The sequence below is a fragment of the Tarenaya hassleriana genome, unplaced genomic scaffold, assembly GCF_000463585.1.
Source record: "Tarenaya hassleriana unplaced genomic scaffold, ASM46358v1 Cleome2, whole genome shotgun sequence".
NCBI lineage: Eukaryota > Viridiplantae > Streptophyta > Magnoliopsida > Brassicales > Cleomaceae > Tarenaya > Tarenaya hassleriana.
In genome coordinates this window covers 6,420,535-6,442,211 of record NW_010965372.1, presented here as the reverse complement: position 1 = coordinate 6,442,211, position 21,677 = coordinate 6,420,535, and the positions used below count along the sequence as shown (strand labels likewise).

Genomic DNA, 21,677 nt, shown 5'->3' with positions numbered 1-21,677 from the left:
GGGTATATATATATATATATATATATATATATATATATATGTATCGTGTATATATATGTCGGTATTAAAATTAATGATATAAGAAATGTACAAAATGTAAATGAAAATAATAAAGAGATGTGCGCATGTGAGATGGGCCACACCTTCTGATACAAGTGGCAGCCTCATGCAGGGACATACATGCATGAATGGGTATTTTCTCTTCTTAGGGTTTTGCTTTTTTAACCTCGTTTTACTGCAGAGACGGAATATTGACTTCTAATATATGTCGCGGTCAATTTAATTGTGCGAAACTTTTGTAGCATTTTTACTTATAGTTTTTTTTTTCTCTCTAATTTATCCGACCACAGAATGTGTTGTTTTTTCTTTTGATATTTTCCTAGGAAAACTTTCACTTTCCACGTTGCCGACTATAGAATTATTGAACACCATTTTTTCTGACGACTCTTTTACTTCTATTTTATTTATATATATACATATATATATCCCATTAAGCTAATAAATGAAAGATAAATACGTAGAAGTACACACATTGTACACACGCATGTCGGGTGTATCTTTTCACACTCGCTATGTAATTTGTTTGATTTTTTTACGTAAATGAATTCAAATGTGTTTTTTATACATTTTTTTATTTTGTAAAATTATATAAATTTTATTAGAACTTTACTATGTATAATGTACCGTTATACATTACATGTTAATAGTATATACGGTGTACATTATGGTCGATAAGCGAACGAGTGGGGGCGAATGCAATTGCGTGTAGCAACGAAACCCGCAAGAGAGTGAAAGCGATCAATAGGACTAGGAGTGAGCCCTACCGTTGGTACATGTCACGTCGCATCTCCCTACCTTTGTGGGCCCCATGTTTTTCTCATCCAACGGTTGGGATCTCCCTTCCTCTTTCATCGTACGTACGCCACGCCGTCAGCATTCCCTTTCTCTGTGGGGACGACCACACTGTTCTCTTTCTCTCCTCCATTTTCTTAATTGTCAAAAAAAGAATTATATAATTCACCTTATATTATTGTTTCTATTTATTATTTTTTCGCTGCACACAATACATGAATTTTCCAAGTATACCATTAATAATTGCATGTGTATATATATATATTCGACCGATTGTACGATTCATCCCTTTAAATAAATGTGATTTTATTTTGTTAACTTTGGGCAAAGATGGCGCTTTTTTAAGTATTAGATTAATTTGGATCATATTATCTATAAAAATAACATCCGATATATTACGGTCTAGAAGATGCTAATATTATGTCTGTCCAAAAACTAAATACTATTGAACAAAATTATGATAAGTATATTAAATATGATGATAATTTATCTAATGCTTCATAAATTAATAATAAATAAATATTATGAAAACTTTATGTTATTTATATGCTAATAATAGTAATGAATAAATCACTCGTGTCAATTTTAATACCCCCAATTTCCACATATCACATTGTCATCTATCAAATACGAAACAGTCTTATAAAGAATAATAACAGCAACACACTAACAACACTTCTGAATTTCTAAACGGGAATTTTATTTTGTTCAACTCTAGATAACTAAGAATCTATTTTTTAAAAATAATTAAAATATTGATAATATTTTTTATTCGTACATAATATTTTAAGATTTAAAATTTATTTGTGCAGAATGTCAATACCATTGTAATAGTGGTTAAAAAATATCAATGAAATTTCAATAATGCACTCATCGATCGGCCTATGAAAACGTGTCTACCCAGTTTACCCTTGCCACGTCGAGAACCCGCACGTGTATTATAAGGGTAAAGGTGACATTTTGTAATTGTCGGCCCCTTAATTTGGAAATTTCGACCTTTTTTCCACTCAAAATTATTTGATAATAATATCATCAACGTTACGATCTTTCGAATCGTTTTTATCGATGCTATTTTTTTTTTACCAATTTCGCCCTTCCCGACATGCAAATATTTACGTATATATAAAAGAAATTCTCAAAAGATAAATAAAAATATTTTCTGGAAAGGAAAAGATAATCACTCGAAATCCCTAAAAAAGTACGTCCTGTCATTTTTCTCAGGTGATTTCGTTGTCTATACTGAATTATTTATATATTCTTACACTTTCGTTTTCACGTTACGCAATCAAACAACTAGCAAAAATAATACATCCAATAATAATAATAATAATAATAATAATAATAATAATAATAATAATTTTGGCCGTTGCCAAAACGAATACTATTCCTCGATGTTATTCTTTAAAATATTTCTGGGGTTTTATAATTTAGCCCTTCTTTTCTTACAAACGAACAGCAAATATTTAGAACACCTCTAATTATACACATATATATTAAGACATATTAGATGGTTATATCCGATTTTAATTATAAGTTATTGGTATTATTCAGCCAACGTAAAGAGGCTTAATAACAAAAAAAAGTCAAACTAAACAAAAATATATTGGTATGTAAATTTTATTATGTAAAATTTAATATTATCAGGCTATGCTTATTGGTTTACTGAATATTAAACCGGTTTGTTATTCTACTTTGATTTTATTTTTAATTCATCATTGGTTCCATTATACTAAAACACTTTGAGATCGATTTTCTGGATAAATAAAAAATCATCTCGCGATTTTTTATTCTTTTTTAATATAGAATTTCGGCTCAAAACTCGAAATGGAAAAGATGAAAGTGTATCGAGTATTGTCTGTTTATTTATTTTTTTTTGCAAATGATGACGTTTAAAATTTAAATGAGCAAACTCAATTTCTTTAAAATTCTGCAAGATTATTTAAAGGGGATGGCGTATGTTGTGGTACATCGTATTGTATTAAATAAGTACCACGACACACTTGATATATATATATATATACACACACACGCAACAACAATAACTATATATCTTATATAAAAAATAAAACTATATATTCATAAGAAAATTTAATTACATATCTTATTATTGAACAATTATTTTTTTCATCGACGCATTGAGATTTGAAAGACGTGGAGTATCAAAAAAGGCTCGGGTCCCAAAGCCGTAATAAAAGGGAAATGTAGGGGTACAATGGTAAATACACAATTTCCCTTTCCGGGCAAACAAGTTGCCGTAAAAAGTTTGACCCGCCGCGATCCGGGTCCGGGTCCGGGTAAAAACAGCCATCGTCGCTTCAGTCAAATAAAAGAGAGCTCTTTGGGAAAGAGAGAGAGAGAGGCAGAGTAGTAGAAGCTCAATCAGCTTAGCAGAAGATCGTCGTCACTTTTTCTTTGTAACTCTGGCGACATTTCCGTAATCTCCATTACCGAAGAGAATAGCTCAGGAGGAGCTGAATCTGTTTGGATTTTATCTTTGTATTTTCAGAGCTGTCTCTTTCTTGCCCTCTTTTGATCTGTTCTTTTGCTTTATCCCTTGTGTACCCATGTTCTGCAACAGTTGAACCATGCATGCCCTTATGTTCTTCTCCCTTCCCAATCTTGCATTCATCATATTCTGGGATCTTGGTTCCTCGTAAATTCGAAAATAAAAAGAAAGGAAACGGCTCGAAAGATCTCCTGTTTCTACTTCCTGAGAAAAACTCCGTTTCTTTCAGACGGCACGCACCTCTCTTGATAGCTAAAGAAAGCTCGAGATCTGTGTTTCTTGACCTGTGGGCTTTGGTGGGTGTCTGGTGAAAACAAAAAAAGGCTATTTTTTTACGGAACAAAATCGGCGAGAACGTTCTGGAAGAATATGAAGGAGTTGAAACAGGTGTTTTCAGGGTGAGGACGGGGAGGAAGACGATTGAGAGCTTATGAGGCTGAAAGCGGGTTAGTTCTGCAGCACAACATCCGGATTTGGTTGTTGGGTTTTTTTCACCTCTCTAGGAGAAATCTGGTTTTAGGGTTTTCGATTCCCGAAAGGTCTGGTTGGTGAAAGCGAGGGGAGGTGGGGGGGAGGAGCGTAAAAGCTTAAAGTTATGCTTTTGGTGCTTGTTGGTGATACTTGTTTTGGGGATCTTGAAATTTTGGATCTTTGAAGAACAGAAGTTGGCATAATTTCTGTTTCGGGCAAAATGAGGTTGTCTTCTGCTGGATTCAATCCTCAGGCTCATGAAGGTACCGACTCTTTCTTTTTTCCTCTCATTTTCTCCTCATTTGTTTGATTGATTTCACGGTAATGCCAAGTTCTGTTCGGTTGCTGGGAACAAGGGGACTAATTTCCCAGAAAAGAAACATCTTTTCTCGCAATTTTTAGTTGTCTATGAAAGATTATAACCTAATTTCTAACATTATCAGTTCCCAGAAGTGGGTTCAGTGAAAAATGATTGAACTTTACATGACTTCCGGGAGATTTATCATCTGTGTTTGTGAACTATAATGCAGGAGAGAGAAGGGTTCTTAATTCTGAACTGTGGCATGCTTGTGCGGGTCCTCTTGTATCATTGCCTCCTGTCGGAAGCCGAGTTGTTTATTTTCCTCAGGGACACAGCGAACAGGTCTTAATGACTCTATCTTATCATTTGCTTGGATTATGCTAAAACCGATCTCTCTCAAGTTTACGTTTTCTACTTCCATTGTCTCTGTAATGTCATTACTAGAACCGCGTTATTACCACCCAATGTCTCAGAAGCTTTTGATAAGGGATTTGTCAGTGTGAATCATGAGAATGAATTGTGTAGCAAGATGGGGATTCAGAGTTCTAAACGATTATATGGTTCTTTTAGGTTGCAGCTTCGACGAACAAAGAAGTAGATACCCATATACCGAACTATCCGAGCTTGCAACCACAACTCATCTGTCAGCTTCACAATGTCACCATGCATGTAAGAACAATGTGTTTTGTGATTCTTCTATCTTTCACATTTCATGGGGGTCCCCTCTGATTTTGCGACCGAATTTGTTCGATTTCAGGCAGATGTGGAGACTGATGAAGTCTATGCGCAGATGACTTTGCAACCGTTAAACCCCGTAAGAGATTTTTCTCGAAATCTTACCGATACGATTCCTCCACAGGGAAGAAGTGTCGAATCTTTGTATCTGTGAGTGAGTTCTTGCTGTGTTTCCTGGTTTTGTGCAGCAAGAGCAGAAGGATCCTTACCTTCCAGCGGAATTAGGTGTCCCGAGTAGACAGCCGACGAATTATTTCTGTAAAACTTTGACTGCAAGTGATACAAGTACTCATGGAGGGTTTTCTGTTCCTCGCCGAGCTGCCGAGAAAGTGTTTCCTCCACTGGTATATTTTCTTAGATACATCTGTGACATCTTGTAACTTGTTTTCAGTCTTTTACCTTCCTCTTTTACCAGCATATATGGTTTGAATCTTCAGGACTACACACAACAGCCTCCAGCTCAGGAGTTGATCGCGAGGGATCTGCATGATAACGAATGGAAATTCAGACATATTTTTCGAGGTTAGATTTCTTGCAAGACATCGTGCTTTTTCAGTTTCCGTTTTTGATTTCTTACACGGACCATAAGAATCATCTCTGCAGGCCAGCCCAAGAGGCATCTTCTTACCACTGGATGGAGCGTCTTTGTGAGTGCTAAAAGGCTAGTTGCCGGTGACTCGGTGCTTTTCATCTGGTCAGTTTCGGCTTTATGTCTATCTATGTCATTTCTGGCTTCATAATCTTGGTAAGATTCTCTCTCGGAACTGACCCTTGACTCGTCCTGTCTCTCTTGACATCAGGAACGATAAGAATCAGCTACTTCTCGGTATAAGGCGTGCCAATCGGCCACAGACTGTTATGCCTTCATCGGTTTTATCGAGTGATAGTATGCATTTAGGCCTTCTTGCTGCCGCAGCCCATGCTGCTGCTACAAACAGCCGCTTCACCATCTTCTATAACCCAAGGTGTGATCTTTTTACATGCATGTTTGTCTGTGTAAATGTTTGGTTGCATTCTAATGGAAAAAATATGAAAAAAATTCAATCTTTTTTCAGGGCAAGTCCTTCTGAGTTTGTGATACCTCTGGCCAAGTATGTTAAGGCAGTTTACCACACTCGGGTTTCTGTTGGTTTGCGCTTTAGGATGTTGTTTGAAACTGAAGAATCAAGTGTCCGTCGGTAAGGCAATTAGTAAAGTTCCCGCATTTTTTCTTACCATCATCTATTTTTCACTTGGACGGCATTTTTCTAACATGATGGATTAACCTACCGAGTTTCAGGTACATGGGCACAATAACTGGGATAAGTGACATGGATCCTGTTCGTTGGCCTAATTCGCACTGGCGATCCGTCAAGGTTTGTCCAACTCAAGCTAATTTCATTTTCTTGGTATCATCGGGTTCATATATCGAGATTTCTTGTTCATGTATCGTCTTGATTAATGCAGGTTGGCTGGGATGAATCTACAGCAGGCGAGAGACAACCGAGGGTTTCTTTGTGGGAGATCGAGCCTTTAACGACATTCCCGATGTACCCTTCTCCGTTCCCTCTTAGGCTTAAACGTCCATGGCCGTCTGGTCTTCCATCTTTCCACGGTAGTATGAATCTGATCCCGCAAGTTTTGGCCTTTACTCACTCCAATTCGTCACTCATAAATAATGAATCGTTCATATCCTGTATAGGTCTGAAAGAAGATGATTTGGGTATGAGCTCGCCGATTATGTGGGACCGCGGGCTCCAATCCCTGAACTTTCAGGGAGTTGGAGTAACCCCATGGATGCAGCCGAGGCTCGATCCTTCGGGATTGCTCGGGATGCAAAACGATGTTTACCAAGCAATGGCTGCCGCTGCACTTCAAGACATGAGAGGCATCGATCCTTCCAAACCCGTGCCATCGCTTCTCCAGTTCCAACAGCCCTCGGGTTTTTCGACGAGACCCGTCTCTTTAATGCAGCCTCAGATGCTGTTGCAGCAACTGTCTCACCAGACATTTCTCGGCATCCCGGAAAACCAGCAATCTCAGTCTCAGACACAACAGACTCAGGCCAGCAATCTCCTCCCTCAGCAGCAACAGCAACAAGTTGCAGATAATCATAGTCCCATGTCTCAATTTGCTTCTGCTTCTCAGTCCATCACGTCGCCACTGCAGTCACTTATGCCGTTATGCCATCAGCAAAGCTTCTCGGACTCAAATGGGAATAACCCGATGACAAGTTCCGTGGTTTCTCCGCTCCATAGTCTTTTGGGTAACTTCCCGCAGGACGAATCCTCTCAACTGCTCAACCTCACAAGGACAAACTCGGCCATGAATTCTTCTGGTTGGCCATCGAAGCGTGCTGCAGTTGATTCGTCTTTCCAGCCCTCTGGAGCCGGTAATAATACTCAGTGTGTGATGGAGCAGTTGGGACAACAATCACACGCAAGCAATGTTTCGCCAAGTTCTGTCTCGTTGCCTCCCTTCCCCGGTAGGGAGTGTTCCATCGAGCAAGAAGGGAACACCGACCCGCATAGCCATCTCCTGTTTGGGGTCAATATAGACTCGTCACCTCTTCTAATGCCGAGCGGGATGTCAAACCTTAGAGGCATCGGCCTCGAGAACGACAACACAATCTTACCCTTCAACACATCTTCAAATTTCACAAACACCGTAGGCATCAACGATTTCTCATCTAATCTGGCAATGACACCGTCCAACTGTATAGATGAATCGGGTTTTCTGCAGTCTTCGGAGAACCCAGGATCCGATAACCCGCAATCCACAACCTTTGTTAAGGTAACTGATCTTTCATTTCTTATTCCGTTTCCGCTCTTACGAGTTTTTACAGACGAGTTTGTGTGGACGCATTTTGCTGTAGGTGTACAAGTCGGGGTCCTTTGGAAGATCGCTGGATATATCGAAATTCAGCAGCTACCATGAGCTACGAAGCGAGCTAGCTCACATGTTCGGCCTGGAAGGCCAACTGGAGGACCCTCTGAGATCAGGCTGGCAGCTTGTATTCGTTGACCGGGAGAACGATGTCCTTCTCCTCGGTGATGACCCTTGGCCGTGAGTTTCTGAACTCGAAATTCTCGAGCCATGGACCCAACACTGAATTCTGACCAGGGCTGTGATTGTTTTTCTTTCTGACAGGGAGTTCGTGAACAGTGTCTGGTGCATCAAGATACTGTCGCCGCAGGAAGTGCAGGAGATGGGGAAACAAGGGCTGGAGCTTCTGAACTCGGGGCAGTCCGTTCAGAAGCTGGCGGCTAACGGCGGCGGCGGATGCGAGGACTTCAGGAACAGGCAGGACCCGAGAAGTCTCGGAAACAGTATCGCCTCGGTGGGCGGCTCGTTCGAGTACTGAAAAATCTACGGATTTGGAAATGGTTCTTCAACACCGGTTGGTTTCCTTTCTCTTGTGTACTCTACTTAGTGGGAAATTAGGGTTTAGCCTTCAACCCCTCCTTTTGTTTATCTACAAAAAGGAGGAGCCTTTCCCTCTGGAAAGAATTGAACTTTAATTACTAGCTCTCTCTCTGTCTTCTATAAGCTCTCTCAATACTGTAATTATAAGATCTTTTGGCGCCCTATATGAACATTTTTTTCACTTGGTAGTATATTTGCATGATGATGATGATGATGATGATGATGATGATGATGCAAAGTTTCTATGTTTTAACAAGGCAAGTGTGTGAAAGGGTTCTTGGAAATGGACAAAGTTGTGGTCTTTGTCTGAATTCGGGACCATTGGATTGTGTTATGCATGTATGGGTCCATGAAAGTGTCGTCGATCTTGAAAAGGACCAAACTTGTAACCCAAAAAAAAATTAATAATTGAAAAAGAAATCTAATGGACCGATCCGGAATCTAGGGCTTTGAGCGTCGGCAAAACCCTATATTTTTCACGTGTCACATTCAATCCCTTTTGGTCGCATTATTGGTCCAACCTAACCAAACTTGTAACCTAGATATATACACACACCTATATACATATATATATATATGTTGATAGTTTTTGTCCTTTGAAATTATCTTTGACTTTATAAACTAATTCAGATAAAATTACTGAAAATTAATATATATCTTATTAAACCGGTATCATGAAATTTTTTTTCATGGTACTATCAATATGTTGATAATATTTTTTTTGAATATATATTTGATTTGTCATGCTTGTTGAAGTTGGATAATTAATAGAAAGACTATATTTCGTTTATATCTTATTATATAAAATAAAATAAAATAAAATCAATGCATTTGTGTTTTGTGTGATGGGTAGATATTTTGAAAGGGTTTAGAGAGAAGAGAGTGTGTGTGTTTGGGATTCACATGCGTTCGGTGGTGGGACCAAACAAGAATTGGATTCATACAATGATGAGATGCATGTGGTGGCATTTTCAAGAACCCTAATTAGTTTAGGGTTTGGGGGAAACTTTACCCTTTCTTTTTCCCCCTTTCCCCATTTGATTTCCCCGCAAAAAAATGTTTAATTTTGTTTTGTTAAAACCCTTTTTTGCTTATGTTCGTAGACAGATCCTATATGTCTGATTCAATAGAGGCGAGTGCCCCTATTTATTTTTAGTAAACATTTCAATCCTTTTGTAAATATTTTTCCAAAAAAAATAATATCAGGGTTAATTCCTCCAATTCTATAATAAAAAATAGATATATTTAAAAAATATTAGAAAAAATTTGTGTTACTTACAAAATATATTTTAAAATATTGATTACAACTTACAAGATACATTTTTTAGTACAAAAGTATAAATAAAAATATATTAAAAAAGTTTGTATAACGTTTTAAAGCCCATGGGCCAATGTTCATTTGCTCGTTGAATTGGTCTAGTCCGGTTGGGTTTAACGCGTACCGACCAGATAAGGCCGGTATTCAGTGCGGTACAGTTAACCAAACGCCAAATTCCATCCCAGCCATTAAACCGGCATCCTATTTTTTAGTACATTTATTGCCACGGTTGACTTGCACCAGACGGCAGCTATAACCCTAACTTGAAACACAAGTTCGCTCTATATTACAAGGATTTCAGAAAACAAGCCGGTTTTTTTTTCTCAGACAAGAGTGAAAGTTTCATGAGAACCAACCACCACAGCACATGTAACCGGAAGCTGGTATTCGGCCAGTTCGACGGATATACTCGGCTTGAACCACTGCCTTCTCGGCCTCGTGGTTTTTCCGGGCTTCCGCTTCAGCTCTCTTCTCTTCAGACCTTTGCCTCGCCATCGCGATTTTCTTCACCATCTTTGCTTCTGCTTGAGTTTTCATCTTCTCCACTTTGGCCTACACAGAGGAATTCATTACAAAAATCATATATCATATCGAAGATGAATCGGGATTTTCGGGATTTTATGATCTTATTACCTCTATCCTCCGCATCTTCGCTTCGAGTTTTGCTTTCAGCTGGCTCTCCCATGCTTGAATCTCGATCTCCTCACGCTTATACCTAGAAATTTTGGTTTGAAAAACACAAGATATAAACCTTTGTTCTTGCTCTTTTTACCAGAGCAATGGACTAGTGAGGTCGCTGGAGCATACAAACCGTGCAGTATGCTTGGATTTCTCAGCTTCTTCCCATGAGACGGCCCGTTTTTCATACTCAATCCTCTGAATCTCCTCCTTGTCGGGGTTTTTTCCGATGGAATCCGTGTTATTATTATCATTATTCTCTTCTTCTATGCTCGCCCAAGCCGCAATGTTCGTCTTCCCAAGCTGAACCCCGAGGGCCACTATCTCTTTTCTCGTCCTCAGCTTGATTTCTTTCTCCGACAGTTCCCTTTTCGTGATTTCTTCCGGGTCTTGTGACGGATACTCCTCTTGGCCACCCCGAGCTCTAGGAGTTGAGGGAAGGGAAGAAGTCGGGCTGGGAAGAGGGGTCGTTGCCCCGACGGGTGTAGTAGTTCTCGAAGGCTCTTGACTCGCTACCGGCGTCATTTCAGTTCCCATGTCCCGCATACAGACCGAACGGACAGCAGGAACAACTGAACATAAGCATCTCTATCATGTCAGAAGAAGTAAACCTCGAACCAGACAGGATCCTTTCGTGTTTTATTTATGAGAAGTACTTATAAGTGTACCTGTTTTGTCGTGTGATAAATCCTTTGCCTCCCTAAGATTTTTGCTCTGCGTGTAGTGACCGATTGAAATGTTTCCTCCATAGGCTTCAATTACTGATGGGAACTTCCCGAACTCAGTATCCGCAGCCATTCTCAGATTGTTATGTTCATAACCTGAATTCTCGGGGGCGACTCTTACTGGCATTCGGTTCCCATGGCCGTATAAAGATCCGCTCTTCTTCACCATGTTTTGTCGGTTCATTATCCACTTCTCGGCGTCATTCCACTTGGATGGCATTTGTCTCGGGTATGACCTCGGGACAAGATTCCGGTTCAAGCGTTCACCGCCATTAGGGAACTCAAAACTCGAGGAGCTAGCATTGCTGTCATAATCAAGATTCTCATCCTCTGGTGGTCTCATACTCAAATCACCCTTCCTGAATTGCTGGTTTCTCGGGCGGTCCATAATCTCTCCTGTTTCCTTCGTTAATCCGCTGCTCGAGACATTAACGTCCAATACCGGCAGATCACTGGGCAGGTTAACTTCCCCGACATCCATATTTGGAACAGCAGCTACAAGTAGTTACAGACCAGAAACAAGGAAACAAACAAAAGACGCCAAACTCGTGTCATGTTTCAAACTCAACACGAGAATTGACGAAACTTTTCGAGTTTAAAAATCGGATTTTGTGGCAGCTAATCCTTACAACACTATGCAGAACACGTTTTTCAATGCACAAAAGAAAAAGTGACGAACCATCGTCGTCAAAATCGGATTTGGAGGCTAATAAGCTGTTCTTGACGAATTCGGAGTGCTCAGGAATGTCGAGACGTGAAGGGGATGTCCTCGAGGAATTACTGTTGGATCCTTCTTTCTTCCTGTTATACTGAGGACCCATCAGCCTCATTCGCAGCTTTGTAGGTGAGATTATACCCTTCTGCTCGAAACAAGAACCGAACTTTAGAACAGTTTGAGACCAAGAACCCTAAAGGTGAGAGCTTTAAGATTGAATGTTCTCGAATTCGGGGCAGAACCTTTGGATTTGAATAGATGAATCTAAACTACAAAGAACCCTTTCGTATAAAACAGATTCCGAACATATTCCTCTGAAAATTTCCTCAAAACGATCAAGCCTTTTGAAACTATGTGTTCTACGCAGTATCTGGCTATTTTTCAGATGTGTTCTACAGGAAATTGACAGAAAATTATGAAGGAGACGGGAAAAAAAAAACGAAAATTTCTGCAAATTTATTGTGGAAGACACTGAAAGTTTCTACCTTTGAGCAGAAATTTCAAGGCACGGACAATAAATCTTAATGGGACTATTTTTTTTGTCAAGTGCATAACTTTTTTCTTTTTTTTTGCAAAGGGCATTCACTGTTGAAGACTAAGTGGACCAAAAATCATATCGTTGCCAACATTTTCTATGGAAAACTCTACGAACTCGGTTCTCAGAAAATCAGGAACGAGCAAACAGCCGGAAACAATGGCGGAACCAAAATCCAAGTTCGATCATTTCCGTGAAACCCAACCAAAAAAAAAAAACGAAAAGACAACATAATAAGCAGACACTGCAACAATCGGACCAAAAGCAGAGAAGTAGTAAAGATGAAAAGCAGAAACAAGATTGGGTTCTTGCGGGGGTTTTTACCTGAACCTTCTCTATTCTCTCGTACTCCATTGGAGGTCTCTCTCTCTCTCTCTGTATCTGTATCTGTGTCTCTCTGTGTGTGTGTATGTATGTAAACACAGATAGATTTGAGAGCCCGCGAGAGAGAAGGAGAGACAAAATGGGTGTTTTTTTTTATTTATGGAGAATGATTGAACACAAAAACAAAAGTTATTTTGTTTTGTTTTTTATTAAGGTTTTAGGGATGGGGTCATGAAGACTGTCTGCCGGTGTCGTCGACTCCGTTTTGATATTGCCACGTCATCATCCTCACCTCCCCTAAATTACCTTCTTCTTTTTATTTATTTTTTTTATTTTGTTACGAATCGTTTTTTTGCCGTATTTTCTTTTTCACATCAAATACAATTTGAAGAGAATTTTCCAACGGAATTTTTTTGGTTTATCATCCAAATTCTTGGCAATGTGATTTAATTTGCCCGAAAACCGTTTAGGATCATTCTTGAAGAGGATGTTAAAAATTGAATGGTATAAATTTTGATAATATTAATATAACATGTTATGATTTCAATAGAAGAATTATATTCATAACTAATCATAGTTTATAATTTTTTTCCCTCCTAATATTGTTTTAAAGGTGTAAAAAAAAAAGTCAATTAGAACATCAACATAAAAAATAGTGGTTTTGATTTTAGTTCAAGATTTATAACAAAGTAAATTCAAAACCAACAATAGCCTGCATCACTTTATAACTAGGTTAAGATAAATTCAATATAAAATTTCCTACATTAAAAAAGAGGATATCAAGAAAGACTGCAATGAGATTGAATAATACCGTGCAATATAATCATAAAAATTTATATATTTGATCATGACGAATTAAAATATGTTTATTATCTAAACCAAATTCGTTATTATACACACATATATATGTACACACATAAGTAGAATAGTGATTTTGACGTGTAATAAAGTACAACCAGTTTGATACTGCAAAGTCTGCAACATCAAATTGGTCCCCTCTCATTCCATTTTTTTTAGAGGAGAAATCTAACGAATAATTATTCCATTTTCAGTATAAAGTATTTATATTTCTAAGATAAAGCCGCTGAGAATCGATTATTCACGAAATAATATTATTTCCGATTTGTAAATTCCGAGATTTAAAAGTTAGAAAGCCAAATGTTTATTTCACAACATTCGAATAACCTAATCATATTTTATAATTAGATGGAAACTAAAATTTATAGTAGATATAATTTTAAATAATATTCCTTCTGTTTCTAAATAATTATCGTTTAGAATTTTTCACACTTTTTAAGAAAATATATAAAAAAAATTATACACCTTTATTTAATATATAGATTTAATGATAAAAACTACATTGTAGTGGTTTTGGTAAAATTGAAATTTATTTAGAAAATATAGAATAACATGTAAAAACAACAATATTTGTTTAAAAAGTAAATTATTATGAAATGGAAGGAGTATTTTTTTAACTCCAAAGAAATAAAGTAAGAATCGAATGACAGAATCACAGCACAATCCAAGCGAGTCAAATTACGCTTCTGTCCTCTTTTAAGTCACTGGTTCCTCTGTCACTTTGACCGTTGACTCTCTCTCTCTCTAATCACATTATATATGTATATATCTAACATTATGTAAAATAGATTATAATTTTACGGATAGGTTATGAAATTGATTTAATCATTAATTTATGAAACAAATATGTACACAATAACATCACAAATGATCCAATGAAATAACCAGTTACTCATAGCCAATCTCAGATTAACTTAATCATTCTAATTTTATATGTATACATTTTGTTATATACAATGTGCTATATATTATTTACACGAGATTTCGCTACGTTCAATTCATTAATTTTTTTTATTATAAATTACGCATGCATGTTTGGTATTATAAAGTAGATGAAAATGTTTTTATTTATTTTAATAATCGATTTTTTTATACGCCTGCCTATTCGTGTTTAAAGAAGAGCTAATAAACTATATGAATGAAATAAATAAATAACTACAAAATATGTCTCCTCACGCCGGAGTCTACGGCGCCCTGTGAACCCATGACGCCTTTAACGCCGTTACGTGGTGTTAATTAAATATGATTAGTGTCATAATTTTTTTTTTATAATGAAATGTCCTAGTAATATCTAAAAAAAAATTATGGTTTCTTATCATAACCTAAATAAATTGTTATTTTAGGTATAAAAATTCTCCAACGAACAAATAAATGTTGGATGAATTTAAAGTGTAATATATAAATTAGGGTTTTATAATTATGGTAGTAGAAACATATAAATACAAAGGATGGCACGTATTGCGAGGTTCAAGCTAGATTCCTCTAGTCTTGGTAACGTTTTTCATATTGAAAGCTATTTATATTATATTTTTATATATTTTTGCACTAAAAATAATGATAGATAACCACTTAAGCCGAAAAATAAATTTAAAAATTAGGAAAAAAGTGTGATTTTTTGTCTGTTGTCATAATGATGTCATTAGAGGTAATTATGGGTTTATTTGAGCTGGACTGCACACACACGGAGTGTCCTCATTTGTCACCTTCATAGTTTATATAATACACATACATATATATATATATATATATGTTACTGATTAATCATATCGGTCCATATTGTCGAAATGTTTTTCCAAAGGACGAAAATATTGATTGAAGGAGATCTTTGACCAAATGAACCATATTCGAATTCTTTTAATTTCATAAATAATTGAGATTTGGAGTTAATATTGACTTGATATCTATATATATATATATATATATATATTGATGTGATTGCCATGTACATATCTACATACTCTATAATATTGGTCGGAGAATTTTAACTATTCCAATATTTTTAATAAATATATTTCTCAACCTATAATAATATAATTATAACATAACGTTTTAGAAAACTCTTGGACCCTCGAATTTTGAATATACTACTTTCGCGTAATTTACACGGATCAATTAACAATTGATACACAGAATAACATTTGTATTATAAAATAGCTATTGATATTATTATTATTTTTATAGCTAAAATTTGATATATTCAAGAGTATTATAAGGACTGTTGCTTTTTTAAAAAATTGTTAGTCTGTTTCGTTTTCTAAATTATTGTTGTTGTTACAATGTTATCATCTAATGCTAACTATCTTAGGACACTCTGCATAAAAGTTGTATTCTTTCTATTTTATATTTTTCACTATATTAATTTTTTTTTATCTTTATAATATTGAAATTTCTATTAAAATTTTATTTCATTTTTAAATCCATTCGGTTACTATCTTACAATTTTGATACGACATTATGAATTATTAAACCACGACCCTTATGATTCCTAAAATTTGAATTGTATTACCCTATACACAATCATGTGTATGGATACGGGTGGGTGTGTAGATGTGAAAGGAATGTTCAAGGTTCACGCCCCATGACCATGAGTTTGAACTATATGGAAATGTCCGAGATTTCTTCAACGGGTTGCTGTTGGTCCAATTGGATCACATAATGTCTTTAGAGCCCCCGCAAATAGACAACATAAAAATAAAAATGAAACTTTGTAATGAAAGTCATTGATAGATCAATTTTTTTGGGGGAATTTTCTTACGAGTTAAAAAAAAAAGATGAATTGATCATATATATATATATATTTTATTTGCTAACCGGATATCTTGGACCAAAACCAGACTAATTTCGGGGTCAGAAACTAACCATGTAATTTGGAAAATATGTTTCTTCCCTGAATTTGAAGTTCGAATTCGGAACCGGGGACAGACGTTTTGTACCTCACCCTGTTTCACCAGTTGATCTAACCAAATTTGGACGTGTCATTTACATGTTAGCTATGAACACAACAATCAACATGGTGACAGCTCCATATGATTTATATGACATAATTGACACTGAAACTAAGAATGGGAAGGAGAAGAAGAGGGAGAGGGTTTAGTGATGATGAGCAATTGCTTGAACTCATCATCAGTGGACTTGAGCATCAGCGGCAATGGCAAGTCTATGCCTCTCTCCGCCGCTTCCAAATGCCTCGGCCTTATCCTCTTCTCCAGACTGAAGGTGAAATACTGCGGAAACCCCTTCAGATCCTCGAGCTTTCCTCCCATCTCCGACACGAAATACTCCAACTTGGGTACGAAGTTGTTCTCCACGCTGAATGTGAACAGAGCCGGACATCTCAGGATCATTCCTATTGCCTCTGATCTCGAGAACCCTTTACTCTCCAAGAACCTGGCAGGTGGAAAAACAACTCTCAAGAGAATTGGATGATAAGATTATTACAATGATTCAAGACAGTGATCTCCTAAATCAGGATGAACATCAACAATGATGGTCTGAAATCTACAAAAACAGATGCTCCTATGACTCCACATCTGCCAAATTACAGGTAGATGTCAAACATAGGTTACTGGATAATTTTACCTGAGCTTTGGGATGAGAGTGTGTTCGACACTGGAGACCAACAAGACAGGATCTTGATAAGCCAAAGCCTCGAGATCATTGAAACCAAGCCTCTGCAAGTAGAAAAGAGCAGGCTTTAACTGGTCTTCGACACTGCAACTCAGCAACCTCGGACATTTCTTGATGACCCTCCTGAACTCGCTCTCTGGAACGTTGAGCGCAGCCGACAGGAACACAAACACAGGGTTGAGTTCTGTCCTGATGTCCGATGTGAGTATCTTAGGACACATCCCCAAGATTCTTGGAAGGTCTTGCGGGTAGATTCCTTTGGATTGGAGGAAGTGGAGGACGGATTCTATGGACTGGAGAGAGGCTGAGCGGAGAGAAGGGTTCAGAGAGAGGGCTTTCCCCGAGTCGATGCCCATGAGTTCGAGACACAGGATCTTCTCCTTCATCTGATGAGTTAGGGTTTGATCCGCGACTGTGTAAAGAGGGTTGTGCTTCAATGGCGATTTGATTGTGGGTTTTACTGTTAAGATCGTGCTTTGTTGCTGTGGACATGAAGGTTTCGTGGGTGAAATGCAGAGGGAGGAGCTCAGTGCTGTCATGGTGAGAGAGAGAGAGAGAGAGAGAGAGAGAGAGAGAGAGAGAGAGAGGCTCTGGGGGGTTTTAGGAGGAAGGGAAATATGGTCCGGAGGGCTTTCGACACGTGGCATTTTCCTTGTACGTGATTGGCTAGGATGAGATAACATGTTTTGTTTTTGATGATTAGATTTGGTTACATTGTTAGACCGTGACCCCAATCCTTTGAAAATCAACTGAATAAACGGAACGAAGTTTAAATCCGATAAAATTGCACATTTAATGAAATTACCTCTCATCACCTAAAACTACAAATGTTGGCAACAACAAACAATCCAAATCATAAATTATCTTTTTTTAATTAAAAAAACAAACAATTATAAAAAAAAATCGATTTAACCATTGCCCAAAAAAAAATATTAATTTGGATTATACCAACCTTTTACTATTCACACACAAGGAGAGAGTGTCTTGTGATAAGGCCAATGGAGATCGTTCCTCCGACCACACACTCAATTCCCAAGCCCACATTTCTTACCTCTGTTGCATACTTTACTATTCACAGCACCACAACAGTAAAAAGTAAAAAAATAAAGTAACATTTGAAAACTGATTCATGTATAATTTTGCAATCAATCAGACCAAATCTTCTGCATCACTAAGAAGATACAACGGCGGCGGCGCCACCTGAAAATAAAAAATCCAAGAATCCTCGTTCAGTTATGTTCTGTCTTGATTCTCGTTCAGTTTTCTCGTTGCATTTTAACATAATACAGTTTGAAAGGATCCGAGAATGTGTTACCGTTGCCGTTGCTGCTGCCTTCTTCCTCTTTTTCCTCGTCTATTGTTTTCCACACAATGTCCTTCAGCCCCGCCGTAAGCGTCTTGTAAAACTGAAAACAACAACCAAAAAAAAAAGATTCCGGAACCCGAAATGAGAGGGCGAAAAATCATCGAACCTCGAGGACGCTTCCGGTTCACAAACCTTGTGAAATTCCAAGGTGTCACCCCCGGATTTTCGCACTTCCACCATATAAAGCGACGGCGCCACTTGAAATACCTGAAGAAGAAGAAGAAGGAGAAATGGCGGAATCGTTATTTTAAATCGACATTCGATCTATATGTACATATATATATATCATCAGACGACAACGATGAAGAAATTAACTTGCCTCGGTGGCCACTGCTAAATGACCCTTTCGCCCTTCTTTCTCTCCTAGCAGCTTCATCTGAAATGAAATCGGGCAACTGAAGATGTGAGGATCGAATTTGTAAGAGGAAATGCATACACAGGTAGATAAACAAGTACGATATCCCAACCTTATAGTTATTTTTCTTAACATCAAATCCCAAAGGTGCAGCCGCCGCCTCGATTTTCGAGATTATCTCGTTAGCGTTGCATTTTGATGTGAATCTGGTTTTCCGATTAACAAGCCCCTGGAATCAACGATCGAGAAAAAAGTATCGGTTTACCACCAAAACAGCTTCCGTGAAACAGTGGGGTAACAAAACTCGAAAAGACGACCGGATAATCTCGAAGTGATACGAAAATCCAAGATTATATATCACTTACCATCTGTTTCTCGAAAAGGGTACCGAGATTAAGACCTTGGGAAGTCGATATCAGCTCAAAGGCATTCATAGTTACTGGTGCCGCTGGTCCTATTATTTCTCGCCTCTCCACAACAAGATTCCTCGTATCCTATCAACCCCACGTGCAACAAAAACCAACCAAATGATTCGAGCCTCGGCCACGCTATGATCAGAAGAATGTAAAGGATTCGATAATGATCAGATGCCTTACCTCGGATTCGTCAAAAATTGCGTGGATATCGTCGAGGCTGACGTCGGCATTTTCAAATGTGGGTGCTTTGTATCCTTTCTTGAACCAGTCGTTTTCAACGACTTCAGCAATCATGATCCTCTGTTCAAAATATGAAACCGGTGTCAAGTCTACAGATTCAATCACTCCGATAAATTTGCAGAACCGACACTGGATAACAAAGCACGGAACGAACAAAGGGCTACTGCAAGCACAAATGCTAAAAGCAAGAAAATACCGTCGATGGATTCGGATCCAGGATCCTTTTGATCAACTTCTTGGCACTTGTAGAAAACCAGGGCGGACAAGTAAAGTCCGCCTTAAATATCTGCACCCGTACAACAAAAAAACTCGTTAGACGTCTCAAAATAACTCGTGATGATGAAACATTACACTCTAGAATGACACAACATGCATATGGAAGAAAGAAATAAAACGTCGGAGACCTTTTTATACAGCGAGACGAGATTAGAATCTTCGAAAGGCAAATAACCGGCCATTAGGACGAAAAGAATCACGCCACACGACCACAAATCAGCCTTGGCTCCGTCATAACCTTTGTTGTTGATAACCTATAGTAGAAGGTTGTTAGAACGAAGAGGGGAAAACCCTTCATAAATTTCAAACACGATACCTCGGGAGCAACATAGTTTGGAGTTCCACACGTTGTGTGAAGTAACCCATCCTCCTAATATAAGAAGGATCAGAAGATCAGCTTTTAACGCATTCATGAGATTCTTTCTTCTTACATGCCAACAGTTTCTGGATTAGATCGTATTATCATAACGTCGATCATCAAACTATATACGATAAAAGGGTATAAAGCTCTCACTCGGACTTGCTGAGGAAGGGCACTCAACCCGAAATCAGATACTTTCAGAACTCCATTCGCATCAAGAAGCAGATTTTCCGGCTGCAAGCAGGACGTCTCAAATCGTTAACACGTTCAACCTTACGGCCGACATCAATTTATGAGCAATAACCCGACGAAAAACAATCGAAAGCAGCCTCGACCTTAAGGTCTCTATGATAAACTCCTCTGCTATGGCAATAATCGACAGCGTTAATGAGCTGCTGAAAGTATTTTCTCGCCTCGTCTTCCTTCAATCTCCCTTTACTCGACTAGTCCACAACAAGAAACGACCAAAAGAATCAGAGAGTTGCTACTTTCTTTTCTCGGGCTGTCGAGTAATCGAGTTATGTTATTCAGAAAACCCATCTTCGAATTCGAAACTTACGATTTTGTCGAAAAGCTCACCACCGGTCACGAATTCTAGAACAAAGTATATTTTGGTTTTGCTGGCCATAACCTGCATAGAGGCAAACGACGATACCTTCAACAAGAAGAATATAATATATATATATATAGTATATGCTCGGGCAAGGGGACCACTTACTATCTTTCAATCGAAGGCATGTATCTGATTGGATGGTAACTAAGAATGAGCATGCAAAAAAACCATTACAAGAACTAAGAAACGAGATCAAACCTCATACATACGGTTCACGTTCGGGTGCTTGACCAGTTTCATTGTCGAAATTTCACGTTTAATCTGCCAACGGCGACCGATGTCAACATCAAAGCTGCATGATCCAAGCCAATTCCCATTACAGGAGAATAAAAGTTATACCTGAGCGATCATCTTGTGCTTCATAACTTTCTCTTTGTCAATGATCTTGATGGCGACATTCTCTCCGGTTTCTACATTTCTCGCGAACTTAACCTTCGCGAAGGTCCCTTCGCCGAGTGTTCTTCCGAGCTCGTACTTGCCGACTCTTGTCCTGCCCAGATTTCCAGAATTGCCCGCAGATCCCGACCGAGAAGACATCTCTTCGTTCTGTCTGTAGATCCGCTGTTCTTCTTCTCGTTTCAGATTACAGTAGCGATCGACCTCTTTCCAGATGTCACGACCTCTTCTTCTTGCATGGTTGCCAAACCTGAGATTTCGCAACACTCATCTTGCTTTTTGAGATCTATGAATGCCCAGACTGCAGGAGAAAATACCCAGAAGAACCCTAGAATCGGAGACCCAGAAACCGGAAGAATGATTTCAAGCCTCGAGGGCGGAGAAAATTCCCGAGTAGGGAAGATCACAAACCATCTAGACCGCCGAATCAAAAATAGAAATTTCAAACCCAAAGACCAAGAAAAATCAACACATGAACGAAAATTGACGCGTTGAGAATTTTTTTTTGAAAATCAGAAACTTTTCCGGGGGATTCCGGCAACCAAATCGACGGGAGGTGAGAGAGAGAGAGAATCGAAAGGTAGTTCGGGAACTCTTTTTGTTT

The 21,677-nt window shown here is 38.2% G+C and overlaps 4 protein-coding genes across 5 annotated transcripts; 1 reads left to right on the top strand and 3 right to left on the bottom strand.

The window, feature by feature from the left end:
• Positions 1-3,168: 3,168 nt before the first annotated feature.
• On the top strand, positions 3,169-8,475 carry LOC104812682 (auxin response factor 6). 2 transcript variants are annotated; one of them, XM_019202434.1, is made up of 14 exons: positions 3,169-4,092; positions 4,360-4,472; positions 4,701-4,799; positions 4,888-4,944; positions 5,054-5,209; positions 5,303-5,387; positions 5,469-5,559; positions 5,666-5,830; positions 5,921-6,043; positions 6,145-6,220; positions 6,312-6,462; positions 6,547-7,637; positions 7,720-7,910; positions 7,995-8,475. In XM_019202434.1, exons 1-14 carry the CDS (start codon positions 4,050-4,052, stop codon positions 8,206-8,208), a joined length of 2,655 nt encoding a protein of 884 aa, XP_019057979.1. In that variant the 5' UTR covers positions 3,169-4,049; the 3' UTR covers positions 8,209-8,475. The 2 variants fall into 2 exon arrangements, with proteins under 2 accessions (XP_019057979.1, XP_010538262.1); XM_010539960.2 differs by having other exon boundaries at positions 3,173-4,092; positions 6,312-6,459; positions 7,995-8,461.
• A 1,271-nt stretch (positions 8,476-9,746) lies between these two features.
• On the bottom strand, positions 9,747-12,716 carry LOC104812681. Its single transcript, XM_010539959.1, has 6 exons — positions 12,566-12,716; positions 11,671-11,851; positions 10,935-11,486; positions 10,400-10,838; positions 10,222-10,303; positions 9,747-10,140 (listed from the first exon to the last, which is right to left on the bottom strand). The coding sequence occupies exons 1-6, from the start codon at positions 12,593-12,595 to the stop codon at positions 9,931-9,933; spliced, it is 1,494 nt and encodes a 497-aa protein (XP_010538261.1). The 5' UTR covers positions 12,596-12,716; the 3' UTR covers positions 9,747-9,930.
• Positions 12,717-16,348: 3,632 nt separating this feature from the next.
• LOC104812680 (transcription termination factor MTEF1, chloroplastic) lies at positions 16,349-17,644 on the bottom strand. The gene is made up of 2 exons (XM_010539958.2): positions 17,003-17,644; positions 16,349-16,810 (listed from the first exon to the last, which is right to left on the bottom strand). The coding sequence occupies exons 1-2, from the start codon at positions 17,587-17,589 to the stop codon at positions 16,480-16,482; spliced, it is 918 nt and encodes a 305-aa protein (XP_010538260.1). The 5' UTR covers positions 17,590-17,644; the 3' UTR covers positions 16,349-16,479.
• A 299-nt stretch (positions 17,645-17,943) lies between these two features.
• On the bottom strand, positions 17,944-21,675 carry LOC104812679 (CBL-interacting serine/threonine-protein kinase 23-like). The gene is made up of 15 exons (XM_010539957.1): positions 21,017-21,675; positions 20,876-20,938; positions 20,624-20,695; positions 20,400-20,507; positions 20,218-20,298; positions 20,020-20,073; positions 19,832-19,957; positions 19,624-19,713; positions 19,368-19,487; positions 19,137-19,265; positions 18,884-19,000; positions 18,736-18,792; positions 18,549-18,623; positions 18,366-18,456; positions 17,944-18,250 (listed from the first exon to the last, which is right to left on the bottom strand). Exons 1-15 carry the CDS (start codon positions 21,212-21,214, stop codon positions 18,222-18,224), a joined length of 1,410 nt encoding a protein of 469 aa, XP_010538259.1. The 5' UTR covers positions 21,215-21,675; the 3' UTR covers positions 17,944-18,221.
• Positions 21,676-21,677: the final 2 nt, after the last annotated feature.

Bases quoted from the DNA above. Each gene is read 5' to 3' on its own strand.
- LOC104812682 (XM_019202434.1), top strand. From the start codon at position 4,050: ATGAGGTTGTCTTCTGCTGGATTCAATCCTCAGGCTCATGAAG. The intron at 4,945-5,053 runs GTAAGAGATTTT...GGTTTTGTGCAG, and splicing joins CTTTGCAACCGTTAAACCCC to CAAGAGCAGAAGGATCCTTA. The intron at 5,831-5,920 runs GTGTGATCTTTT...ATCTTTTTTCAG, and splicing joins ACCATCTTCTATAACCCAAG to GGCAAGTCCTTCTGAGTTTG.
- LOC104812681 (XM_010539959.1), bottom strand. From the start codon at position 12,595: ATGGAGTACGAGAGAATAGAGAAGGTTCAG. The intron at 11,852-12,565 runs GTAAAAACCCCC...TGTTTCGAGCAG, and splicing joins AGAGAATAGAGAAGGTTCAG to AAGGGTATAATCTCACCTAC. The intron at 11,487-11,670 runs GTTCGTCACTTT...AACTACTTGTAG, and splicing joins ATCCGATTTTGACGACGATG to CTGCTGTTCCAAATATGGAT.
- LOC104812680 (XM_010539958.2), bottom strand. From the start codon at position 17,589: ATGACAGCACTGAGCTCCTCCCTCTGCATTTCACCCACGAAACCTTCA. The intron at 16,811-17,002 runs GTAAAATTATCC...TCCACCTGCCAG, and splicing joins ACTCTCATCCCAAAGCTCAG to GTTCTTGGAGAGTAAAGGGT.
- LOC104812679 (XM_010539957.1), bottom strand. From the start codon at position 21,214: ATGTCTTCTCGGTCGGGATCTGCGGGCAATTCTGGAAATCTGGGCAGG. The intron at 20,508-20,623 runs GTAAGTTTCGAA...GTTGTGGACTAG, and splicing joins GTGAGCTTTTCGACAAAATC to TCGAGTAAAGGGAGATTGAA. The intron at 19,488-19,623 runs GTATTTTCTTGC...TATTTTGAACAG, and splicing joins TGGATCCGAATCCATCGACG to AGGATCATGATTGCTGAAGT.